Consider the following 13,112-nt stretch of genomic DNA (forward strand, 5'->3'; position numbering starts at 1 on the left):
TGCTTGAATGTACAATGGGACTGCATGTGCATGTATGCAAAGAGTAAAATTAGTGATCATTGTCTTGCAAATAAGACAGAAGCCATTCTGTAATATTTGTACATGATTTTGTTATTGCATGGAAGAAAAGCAGCAAGCAAAACTCAACAATCACAGCAGCAGATATGTCAGCAAGATCATCACTTATCATGCAAACAAGTTTTGATGGTAAAAATAAAAAACTAAAATCAGGAATCGCTAATTTTATTAGTGTTTTGAGATTCTCAAAATGCAGGAAAAAAAGGATGTTATAAAATAGTGGTTCTGAAGTCATACATCCTCATACCGTTACACATCTTACTGTTGTTGTTGAATTAATGGTATGATTATGTACAGTTATACTGTGTGAAAAAGATGTTTGCAAGGGTCTCACTTTTGTACTTCCAAACAAATCCACTAGATGTCACTGTAATTCAAACCATTAGTATAGAGTAGAGGTTCTCAACATGTTTTACTTTAACTGACCCAACACAGCAACAAAATAATTTATTGCACAAAAGAATTTAAAAATATTCTTTAATTCAAACATTAAAATATAATTAAATAATAAACTAAAATAATTAAAATCGTCAAAAGTAATGGTTCACAAAAAACATTGGGGCACAAACCATGTTTCACTTCAGTACAAATAATAATTACAAAATATATTTTGGGTAATATCTGTTCATGATTTTGAGGATGAGAGCATGTCATCCAATGTATCCATGTTAGTATTTACCTAATTTACCTAGTTATAGGTAAAATGCCATATAGTTTGATTATACATTTGATTTTCATTTTAAAACTTAACAAGTCTTGTCATCCTAACTATGCATGATTATAATATTAGTTGCATTATATTCTGTGCATTTAGCATAGTTTTATCACCTGCTGTCTGTGTCCAATCAGAGCAGACCTGCGAGGTCTCAGTTGAGAACCACTGTTGGACAAAATAAATAATATTTTAAGCTGTTTAGTGCAATACTGACATCTAGGCAAAAGATGTACAAACATTCATGTGGTCTGCTTTTCACTGATCTGAAAGGGTGATGTTAGTGTAATGTGGTTGGAAATACTGATGAGTTACTAGTCGATTTGCCCTAGTTAACATAAACCTGATGTTTCCTGTGGATACAATGAAAAGACACAAGAAAATTGGAACAGAACATAATGGAAAATAAAAACGTTTGCAGTTACAAAATTTCCAAGTGTGATTTCAGTATATGAATTAGTCGTTTGTGGGTTGTGCTACATAAAGCTTTTTGGGTTATTAGTTATGAGTAAATTATATTTGACGATTAATTGAAATGACATGTATTGTTCAAAAGGTATGGTCATAATAAACCTTGAAAACAAACCAAAAGCGATGCAGGAGGTGGAGACTGAGTGAGCGGACTGGCAGTCATATGAGAGGATGTTAGTGGCATGTGGTTGCCCTTCTTTGTGAGGATATGGTACGGATGCTCTGATGCCAGTGCCAGCCTCACCCCAGAGATAAGAGTCAGGCTGGCAGAACCTGGCAGAACCAGACGGTACCACCAAGGGGTGAGGGGGATACCCCTGTTGATCTTAGCATGGGTCTCAGCAGGGACGTTCAGACCAGTTGAATGTGTGTATACCAGTGTGTGTGTGTTGGCTGAAGGCCTGCAGCTGAGTGGTCCTGAGATGTAAAGGACACATGTGTTAGTGCAGGGGAGGGTGTGTGTTATCACTGTCAGTGAGGCTGGGATTGGTCCACTTCTCGGCTGACCCTCATCTCATTCTCCATCCCTCCGTTCCTCCTCTTTCTCATCAGTGGGCAGCTGCTCCGAGCCCCATCTCATTCTGGGGCAGTGAGTGGCTGGCCTTTGAGGAATATTCTGGGGGTCTTTCTGGAATGTTCTGTGTCACTCTATAACAACCAGAGAGCAGTGGAGGAAGTGACCATTATGGTTAAACACCCTGGGCACAAGTTTTCTGTCAGTCAATATTTAATTGTTAACGGTGCACTCAATATTTTTTTGTTGTTGTTGTGCGATATGGCTGATGTTACATTGACATCTGGTGGACTGGATGCAGAGTCACGCAAAAGCAGCATTTTTCATTTACAGCATTGTCATTAAATAAGACTAAAGCTATTAAAATGTTTTTTTTTTTTGTTAATTAAAATAAAGCTGAAATTAATTAAAGTAGAAAGCTAAAGTAAAAACCTAAAAAATGAAAATTAGGCATGTTGTCTTGAAATGAGTTGATATACTAAAATGACTAAAACTAAAATAAAAACACAAAGGATTTCAGTATGTATTGAATACATACTGATATAAAAATAAATTAACGCTAAATAGAAATGCAAAATAACCTGAAACTAATAAAAATGACAAAAGCATATAACAAAATGACTAAACAGAAGACTTAAACATAAAAAATAAATACTAATTCAAAATATTGATACTATAATATTATGTAAATACTACTAAAATAACACTGGTTACAAATGCCATTGTAGAAATAAAATAAAATAAAAAAGGGAAATCCTTATTAAAAAAAACAATTTTTTTAATTAAAAATACATTTACATTGAAAATGTAATAAAGTCTGATGTTAGACATTATTTTAAACTTTTTTCTGAAGTATTTTGCTTTAAAATAAGCAAGTGCGCATTTGAAATTGTTGTTATTATTATTATTATTTATTATTAATATATGCAAAATAAGCCCTGACAGGGAAATACACATTCACAATAATATTCTTAACTGACACAGATGAACATCAATCCAACACTCACCCTTATTTGTGGTAGTGCTCATTCAATTAGCTCCTGCGTCTCTGAGAACTGGAGGAAGAGGATGCCAGAGCGTTTAAGATAACTTAAGCTTCATCACAACAAGGGAAGGCCATGCAGTTAACATTTAAACACTCACCTGTTGGCTAGAGTTGGCTGAGGGTGGTGTAACTACATTTTGCTCCACTAGAGGGTTCAGGGGGGCAGAGCCAGGCAGGTGAGTGGCACGCCAGTATATATCTAAATATTCAGCCAGGTGTTCGCAGGCATCCTCTAACTGATTCTCATCCAGTATAACATCAAACATTTCCTAATGCAAGACAAACGCAGTGAACATAAAAAGTATTAGTGCAGGATATCGCATATGTTCACTTGTTGCTTTGGTTAATGTATGTTAACAGGAGCTGAATGTGTGCAGTAATGGGACTCACTGGTGGGCACTGTACTAGTTTATCTCCTGCCATCATTTGCACGTTGAGATGTTTGCTCTGAGATTTTCCTCTGGACTTAATGAGTCTTTGAAGAACCTGGGGTAGAATGAGTGACACTGAGAAAATGAGGGACAAAAGTGGGAGCAATGCTTCAGGGAAATACAAACCTACCTATATTACTTAATCATTTCAATAAGTAAAACAACACTTTTAGCTCAGTGAACTTATGGAAACACACTTTTCAATTATCAGTGTTCAACAGTAAATATGCATGCAACACAGAAAAACCAGCAAATGTCATTTCCACCACTCGAATTATGTATTTTGTTTGATAACTTTCTGTGATTTAAAACACTCATTGTTTATGCAAAAGCACTTTAATAATAGTTTTAGACTAATATTTAAATAATATCTGGGGCAATATTTCTGGTTGTGGTGGAAATGATGGACAAAATAGGTCTAAAATGCTATGAATAATGTTCAAATAATAATGTTTATTTTACTATTTTTTGGTGATCATAGTTTTACAAAATTAATTGAATTATTAAACGTCATAATTTGTATTTTTTATTATTTTATTATTTTATATTAGATGATAAGTCTTAGTCTGAGACAGGGGTAAAAAAATAAAATACATAAAAGTACATTAAAAATACATAAAAAAATGCATTTGAAAGGGGTTCCCAGGCCAAATAGTTGAGTTAGTTTTAATATAAATCTGTAATTGGAGAAGCACCCATTTGTAGCTTTTTAAGAATAAGTGATTAATTGACTGGTTAAATATTGTTGTACCTTTGGAGAGGACACTTTGACATAGACAATGATGGGGGCGAGGGAGGTCTTGAGAAGCTGTGCGGGGTGGTTGATAGTATCTGCATCCAAGACCACCAACTGCAGGCTTTTAGCCAGTTCAAATATTCTCTCAATCTCACTCTGCACCTCCGCTGAGAGAGAGAGAGAGAGAGAGACAGGCATGATAACAGGAGCCACATTAATAATGGAACAACAAATGATCCCATATTAGGTCCTTCATACAAAAAAATACTTGGTCACTCTTTATATTAATGTACTATTTAGCTTTACCCCTGTATGTTGTCACTCACCCAGACTGGAGCGTGTGTTCGACCTCTCCATGATAGCTTTCTTGTTCAGTACAGACCTCTTGGCCAGAGACAGATCTGCAGTCACCCGTGTGATAGAAATCCTGCCATGAAACCACATACTAAATACAAAAATACACCTTTAGAAGCCTTATTATATCCTAATATAGCACACAAGAAGTTTGGACCGTTTTTATGATACTTTAAAGAAAAAAGAGGATAGGTAAATTATTTATTTCCATTTTTACAAATGTATATTTTTGGGTGAACTCTTCCTGTAAGAGTAGCGCTTTCACTTTTAAACTCTAAACCAGTGAAACAAATTGCACTCACCCAAACAGTTTCTGCACTCACCTCCCATCAAACCTGTGTTTCAGGAAGTCAAACAAGGCTTTCTGCATCATATCAGTCACCTGCATCAGAAGATTGTGAGAAAACAATTTATACTACGTTCAACCAGAAAAGTTCCATATGTAATTAACCTGTCAATCTGAGGTAATTTAGGTCTTGAGCTATTAATAGTGTTAACATCCACCCAGTGATTTTGTTGTCTAAGGATCGTAGGGGAAAATAAGGAGCCCTACGCTGGGGATTTGGAAGAAGAGTCGTGTATAAGGATAATATGGTTTGGATGAGGTGATGTGGTTTTATTTAGACACAGGGGTGAAAAATGAATGACTCCAGAAATAGAGGGTAGAGAGTCAGCAGTGGAAGCAGGTCCCTAGCGTCTCTGTTAAGGAGCTGACTGACAAATGTGTCACATTCGTGAATCCTCTCACATACCAAAACTGAAAAAGAAGTATCTTACACTGCCTGAGCAGTCATATACAGGATCCAAAATGAGCTTTTTGCCATGCCTGCCAATAGTATGTGAATTATGAGAATTTACAGACTATAATTACTTTTCATAGGCCATGAAACTGTATTTTGCATGATTTTATTAAATATAATTATGCTATATATAATTATATAAATATTGTTTAGTAAATAAATACAAATACTGACCACAAATATTTTTCATAAGCCATGAAACTGTATTTTGCATTTTTATTAAATTATAAAAAAAGTAAATGTATTTATAGAAATATTATTTATTACATCTAAATCTAAATAAAAATGCATATATTTTTACAGGTCATTGTGTCACTTGTGTATCACATCATATATTATATAAGCCAATCTCTATATAAGCATAAATTTGTTGCAAAATGTGATTTTGTTCCAGTGTTGTTATTGTTAATTAAAACTAAACCTAAACAATTTTCGGTAATTGAAATAAACTATAAATAAAATAAAATAAAATACTAATATTACATGAATAACTTAAACTTAAAAACGTAACTGAAAATTAGAAATGTTGCCTTGGCAACTACGTATAAAAAATACTAAAATTAACTGAAATATATATAAATGAAAGTTACATAGAAATATGTAAAAAAATATACAAAAAAAAAAGAATAAAAATGACAAAAGCACATAACAAAAATTTAAATGAACGCTGACAATTTTAATAAATGCTATAATATATAAATAATAATAAAATAACACATTTGTTCTTCATAGTTTCATTTTAGTAGCTTAATATATATGTCGTCACATTGAGTTCTGCAGAAAAAAGCCTTCAGGCATATTTCTGATGGTAAATCTTCCACAGAGGTGCAAGTTAAAAGACACAAAAGTCACGTGAGTGAGTGATGTTTTCTTTAGTTAATGGTTTGCATGTCCTTGATTTGATTCGGTGAACGGTTCCTAATACAGTTACTGGTTAAGTTTTATTTACTCTTCAAATTCAACTTTTACTTGCTTGGTGGTTGTTAATTTTGGACCCCGTATAAATAGAACAACTTACCTGTCTCTTAACTGCCATGATGATCAAATTTAATATAATTTAAATTTACCTCATAGCCTTTCAGCGAGGGGCCAACCAGAACAACAGGCCTCATGGATGGAACTACATCATAGGGTGGAACGTGCTCTGTCTACAACACACACACACACACACACACACACACACACACACAGTGTTATGTCTCACAAGCTCTGAATCTTAACTAACATTTCTCAACATCTAATGAGTAGCCTCAAGGGATGCAGTTTCAATAAGACAGCATTAAAATCTCTCACAAAGAATCGTCTGAGAGGCCAGACACAAAGTGTGAATATTTAATACCACTTTTTGAGGGACTGTGTTGCACTATGGAAGCAAGGAAGCAATTTTAACCACCTACCTGCTTCTGCTTCTGTTTGGCTTGTTTAAAACAAAATAAATGTGTTTTAGAAAATCTAAACAGGTTGTTTGTGTTCATTATGGTAAAACAGTTTTATACTGAAATATTATGTAAATCATGATGAGCATGACATATAAAAGCAGCATATACTGAACCCTGAAGGAAAATGCAGATGAATGGTAGTGGCTCAACAGTACTAGCATTACAGTAAGACAGTAATGTGTGAGAGTATTTAAATACCTCTCACCTGCAGAAGGAGGAGTAGACCTCCAGCCACCAGATGAAGCATTTCCTCCCATTTTCCTGTTACCAACACAAACACTTTAGAAATTACAGGACGAGACACACCAATAGCTGAACTAAGATCCCATGCTGAACTTATATGCTGAGTTTTCTTATAAATAGCAAGTGCAATGGTAAATCACAGCAGTTGAAGAATGAAAAATGTTCATTTCTCACTTATGGTATAGTTCACCAAAAACGATAACTAATAATCTTCACTTATCTTTATTTGTATCAGTCTGCTTGTCTTTGTGCATTCCAAACCAACTGTATTGCTGTGTATTAGTGGAGGGGATTTTACATTGATTCTTTCTGTAGGTTACATAGTTAAACCGGTCTTTAAAAGCCATTCAAGTGATTTGTTGAAACACAATAATTCAATTATTTTAATATGCATACTTCCCTACTATAAAGTAGGCAAAAAAACAGTATGTGAAAAGAGTAAAATACGAGTCCTCTATCCATAATATTTCTTTCTCCAGTGAAAAAGTCACCTTGTCTGAATCAGGAGAGAAATATGCACAGATCAAGCACCATTTACAAGCAAAAACAGTCCAGAATAGTTCTAAACAAATAAGCTGGTGGATTTGATGTGAGAGGACAACAGCTGATGGACTTTTTTTACCGGAGGAAGCATTATTATGGATTATGGACTGGTATTATATATGAAGCAAGAGTTTGAAGTTAAAAACGTCTTAATGATGGATTTGTTTCTTACAAACATGCAACTTTTCACTTCACACGATGTTGGACTGGAGTCATGTGGATTACTTGTGGATTTTTGTGATGTTTTTATCAGCTGTTTGGACTCATTCTGACGGCACCCATTCACCTCAGAGGATTCATTGGTGAGCAAGTAATGCTAAATTTCTCCAAATCTATTGCGATGAATAAACAAACTCATCTACATCTTAAATGGCCTGAGGATGAGTACATTTTCAGCAAATTTTCATTTTTGGGCGAACTATTCCTTTAAATGCTAATTTACAGTACTGAATGACAACTATAGATATGATGAGATGCAACTGCACTTCAGACCTCTGAGCTGCTTTCTGTTCCTGCTTGATCCGCATGGCCTCCAGTTTAACAGGGCTGGGGATGAAGGCAATATCTGCCCCCTCCTTCACCAGCCTCCCGATCCACCAGTCATTATTATACTTCTGTAGGATGGGAGACAATGTGCTAAAAAAAAACAGTGAAACATAAGCTAACTGTTAACTTCAATTCATCAGTTACTTCCCACCTCTTTTATATGTAGAAAATCTTTGGTTTCAAAGTTGATGGCAGCACCCTGAACCGGACAGTCTTCATCGAGAGCCCCGCAGTAGCTGACATTGGTTCTCACTGCAAATGCCACAGGTTTGGTCTACAAGAAAACAAATAAAAGAGTTAACATTATTTTAAGAGGAGAGGTAATTGACAATGCATCTGTTTGAGAAGATGAACCTTGGCTCTCTCGAGCTGGAGCAGGGCCTGGCGCTCGGCCTCACGCCGAGACGCCTCCTTGTCCTCCTCCAGGGACAGGTCGGAATCCGATGGTCTACTCGTGTAGGAATCAGCAGAACTCTGCAAAAAAGGCAAGAGTCCAATGTGAGACTTGCTGTTTCACATTTTATTATTATAATTACTTTCATTCATTGTTATCTTTAATGCCCTTTGTACTTCTTTTTCAATTACAGTGGGTTTCATTCACTAAGCAACAAATTTCTGTTTGAAATCTGCACAGAATCATTTTCGTGAACAAATCATGATTCACCAAATCATACACAGATATATTTTATTTATTGTGTTAAAACTGGTTTTGAGGATGGCACACTTGGCATTGCTCGAGGTTGCTTAGCTGGGAGCCATGGTTTGAAGGAAAAAAACATCTTAATGATGAATTTGTTTATTAGAAGCACAGTTTTTCACTTCACAGTACATTAATTGATGGACTGGAGTCATGTGGATTACTTGTGGATTATTGTGATGTTTTAATCAGCTGTTTGGACTTTCATTCTGACGGCACCCATTCACTGCAGAGCATCCATTGGAGAGCAAGTGATGTGATGCTAAATAGCTCCAAATATGTTCTGGTGAAGAAACAAACTAATCTACATCTTGGATGGATTGAGGGTGAATACAATTTTCAGCAAATTTTAATTTTTGGGTGAACTATTCGGGGTGAAAAACAAGTTCTCCTGTGCATATAAATACGAATTCACACAATTATAATAGTGAATGAGACCTAATGTTTTTTCGTTTCTCCGTTGTTTTGCACTATTCTCATTTTGCAATGTTTTAACTGCACACAGCAATTGCTGCAAATGCTTTGGCAATATGAATATAAAAATATTTTTCATGCCAATAAAGCATTAAAAATTAAAACTAAATCAAAGGCAGAGAAATCACCAAATGCACTAATAACAAAAGACCAAGTGACTGTAAACAAGCATTGCAAAAACCTTTCCTATACCATCTCCTGCATCCCTCTGATCTCCCCTCCAGACCAGACTTTCTCTCTGTCTTTTTTCCCTCCAAAATCCAGAACACAGTGAGGATATGATTTAAATATCAAAGGCAGCCGCAGGGCGCAGGTGTCTGTGACACCTACCTTCAAAAGAGATAAAGCATAATTGAGCAGACGCCGGCTAAGATAAGATTCTTATGTGCGATTAAAATATATCTCCCGTCTAAATGAACATGTTAATTAAAAGCCAGCCCTGCTATGGGAGGCATCTCCATGACAGAGCTGTCCTGAACCAACTCTTGGATGATTTACGCCAGTTTCATCTCTTTCATGTGTTCAGCTTAGAAATAAATGAAAAGAAATATACAGTAGTGCTTTGAAGCACAACAACACACTACATCAAAAAAATTTTTTGACCACTTTTATCAATAGGAGGTAATAGTGATGCAGGGGTCGCCCACATAAACATCACTGCCTGCAAGACTGTGACACACATTTTGTGTTCCATACACACACAGCGTACATTAACCCAGAGTCGTTTTCAGATGACCCGACAGACTAAGCAATTTTTTGCTCAGTACCTGGATCGATAGAGTAATGTAATCCTTTAAAATACACAATGCATCGCAACCTCATCCACTAAGAGTGTTTCCACAACACCTCACCCCATATTCCACTTGCAACACACCATCAGACATTCCCAGAAAAGGCTGCATACAATGTTTACAATACGTAGCTTAATTAAAGCTTTAATAGCTTTATTTAATAGATTTTTAGATTGTCTTAGTATTCGGTTTATCTTCCTTTTGCTTTTCGACAGCAGCATTCGAGATGCATGGACTTGATGTTTTCCAGAATTATTTAAGAATACATACATCTTGAGCTTCAAATGGAAGCAAGATTTTGAACATCTGAATTCGAATTTTTCTCACAATTCTGAGAAAAAAGTAATGTGAGATATAAACTCAGAATTGCAAGATATAGTTGAGAGACTCAGAATTCTTGAGTCAGACTTACATTCTTGCCATATATAACTCATGGCAGAGATTTTTTCTCTAAATTCTGAGTTTATATATAAGTCTGTGTTTATATCTCACAATTCTGAGTTTATATACAAGTCTGAGTTCATAAAAAAGTATGAATTGTGAGAGAAAAAGACAAAATTTTTATTTTTATTTTTTTAACCTGTGGCAGAAACAAGCTTCCATAACTCGGAGTTCACATGATCAAAGTCACAAATTTTCTTATTTGATTAGTGACTTGCAAATATTGCAGAATATTGCAGAACATCATAATGTACACCAAAAATGGTCACCTAAAAATGGTAACATCTAATAAAACATCACTGAACCAAGCTATATATATTAATTTATGCCAACAAAACTCATTTTTATCAGTTAAATCAGGTAGCATTAGCTCTTTAAGTTAACAATGGCAGGTTACCACTTTTTACAGTGTAGCCTACAAATTTTCAAAATCCTTCAACTGTGTTTATTGCTAGGTTCAATGTACATTTTGAATCTCATATTTGTAAAGGTAATGTATTTAGCATGTTCTTTCAACTGTTGTGTATCACTGGAGTTGAGTAGCCTATGCTAAAAGCAAGGCCGTCAAATCACAACTTGTTGTTCAATAGCAGCACTCAGTCAACAGGGGGCGAAATCAATGAACCACCCCTTGTCCACAAGGCTTATAACAGTCATTCACTCTCCAATACTTCAAACAGTTTCATGCCCAATTTTCATTTATATTGTCAGAATCTGATTCCCAATCTCCTATATGGGGCAGCATGGATATGATGCTCGCCAAGACAGAACTTGATTGTGATGAGGACAGGGATCAAAGAAGTCCATAGCATCAGAATCAACTTCATACAGAGATAAAATACAAAATAAACACGTGCAACGGTGCAATTTTTTGCCACCTATAATTTCAATAATCAGTATCAGAAGATAGGTTGAACTATCTTTGCTGCAATTAAATAACTGTTTGTTTGTTTGTTTAAATCACATATATTTGCCTCCTGGAATTGATTTTCAGAAGTATTTTTACGTTTATAAGGGTTTTTAATATAATATAATATAATATAATATAATATGTTTTTACAATTATAAGAGCTTTTTAAAATATAAATACACACAGCATGCCATCTATTTATGTCAGCAGAATAGTGTCCAAAACATTAAACCTATAAAGACCTAGAATATAATATTACTGAAACAAAATTATGAAATAATAACAGCAAAAACAGATGAATTTGAATTTACATAAATATATAGGCCTACATTTTCTTAGTTCATGCATTACACTCTTGAATATAACCCTACACATTTATATAAATATCTGTGGCATTTTTGCCTAAAACTGGTTAAACTCTGACCATGGTTTGCTGGTTATAAAAAAAATACAAACCACTGGAATGGACATTTCTGCCTTGCCCATTGTAACAAAGAAAACCATGCTTTTCCCCCCTAACAAAAACGACATATCAACAACTTGCAATACTATTTGAAACCATACAGAAAGATATGAGAACGTGAAATATGAACAATTTTAGGTAGCCTAATACACGTTCTCAATTAAACAATCAATACAGCTGAATGCATTTGATGAGTCTGCTGGTCGAAAAGCTAAGACATGCATATCGACTGAGAATAATTTATTCATAAAAAAAGGCTTACATGGGGATATTAATAGACTATGATCCAGGCAGAATGCATGCAAAATTAATTCACTCCACCAAAGCAGCACTGATTGATTATAGAATCACATGGAGTGAAAATGTAGCCTAATAGAGAGGGAGAAAATCAGTGAGCGAGCGAGCAAGAAAGAGAGAGAGAAAGAGTGACAGAGATAAAGTGCATGTGAGGGAGAGAAGGCAAACTATCCCTACCTTGCAGCTGAGCAGCGCTGCGCTAGAATCGGACGCGGACATGCCTATAGAGACAGCTCGTATCGCCCCCCATCACTCTGTGGTCGAGCGAGACGCGAGCTGGTAAAGAGGCAGGCAGAGAGAGGGAAGCCTCAGCTCCGAGCGCACTGGCACTGCACTCAACGCATGTACAAAATTGATGCCCTGACTGAAGCAGCTGAGTTGTGGTGTTCAGTGAGAGCAAACGCCCTCCCTCTGCCGCTGCTGCCTTTCTTCCGCCTGCTCTCACATTCAGTCAGGCTCCATTTTCTCCCGCTCCACACACTGGAGATGCTGTTCTGCAGCCAGTGCAGCGGGGGAGGAGATGTTACCTCTCACACGAGACACTGACACACTCAGATCTCATTCTCGTGCAGCAGGAAAAACAGAGGTGCTTTGCAAGTGAAACTCGTTACATTATGACACCCAGATCCGTTACGTTATTATGGAAAGCAAGACTGGATATATGTAAAACTAAATGAAAAATATTCTATGTAAAATTCAATTGCATTTATTTTATATGCTCTGACATGGCCTATTTCTCTCTTATTTCTTGTACACCTCTGTAAAAACTCCTACATTATCTTCATGTTCATTATGCTCATGTTCATAACAAAGCATTGTAGCTTTCTGCCCCATACTGTATTTGGTAAACTATTAAGTAACAGATAGTTTTTGTTAGTATTTTTGGCTCTTGCCTTGTATGATAAAATACTTGTGATGTTTGGATAAAAGCATCTGCTAAATGACTAAATATTAATTGTTAAAGGCAGTTCTGTTAATTTTTTTTAATCTGCTCATATATTTGGTATTCATTTGGATAGAATAATTAATATAAAAAAGCTATATTTTACTAACTATTCTGTATGCCAAGGGTACTTACATTATTTCATTCTTTTTATTATTAATAATTTGTTTTTAAAATATGCAGC

The 13,112-nt window shown here is 35.5% G+C and overlaps 1 protein-coding gene across 1 annotated transcript; it reads right to left on the reverse strand.

Annotated features, from left to right (window-relative positions):
- Positions 1 to 675: 675 nt before the first annotated feature.
- Positions 676 to 12,392, reverse strand: cacnb3b (calcium channel, voltage-dependent, beta 3b). Its single transcript, XM_016495889.1, has 14 exons — positions 12,163 to 12,392; positions 8,267 to 8,386; positions 8,064 to 8,186; positions 7,859 to 7,980; positions 6,786 to 6,841; positions 6,539 to 6,558; positions 6,209 to 6,289; positions 4,665 to 4,723; positions 4,314 to 4,414; positions 4,003 to 4,154; positions 3,211 to 3,306; positions 2,919 to 3,089; positions 2,783 to 2,830; positions 676 to 1,909 (listed from the first exon to the last, which is right to left on the reverse strand). Exons 1-13 carry the CDS (start codon positions 12,202 to 12,204, stop codon positions 2,801 to 2,803), a joined length of 1,173 nt encoding a protein of 390 aa, XP_016351375.1. The 5' UTR covers positions 12,205 to 12,392; the 3' UTR covers positions 676 to 1,909; positions 2,783 to 2,800.
- Between the last annotated feature and the right edge of the window lie 720 nt (positions 12,393 to 13,112).

The sequence above is a fragment of the Sinocyclocheilus anshuiensis genome, unplaced genomic scaffold (genome assembly GCF_001515605.1).
Source record: "Sinocyclocheilus anshuiensis isolate Anshui unplaced genomic scaffold, SAMN03320099.WGS_v1.1 scaffold234, whole genome shotgun sequence".
NCBI lineage: Eukaryota > Metazoa > Chordata > Actinopteri > Cypriniformes > Cyprinidae > Sinocyclocheilus > Sinocyclocheilus anshuiensis.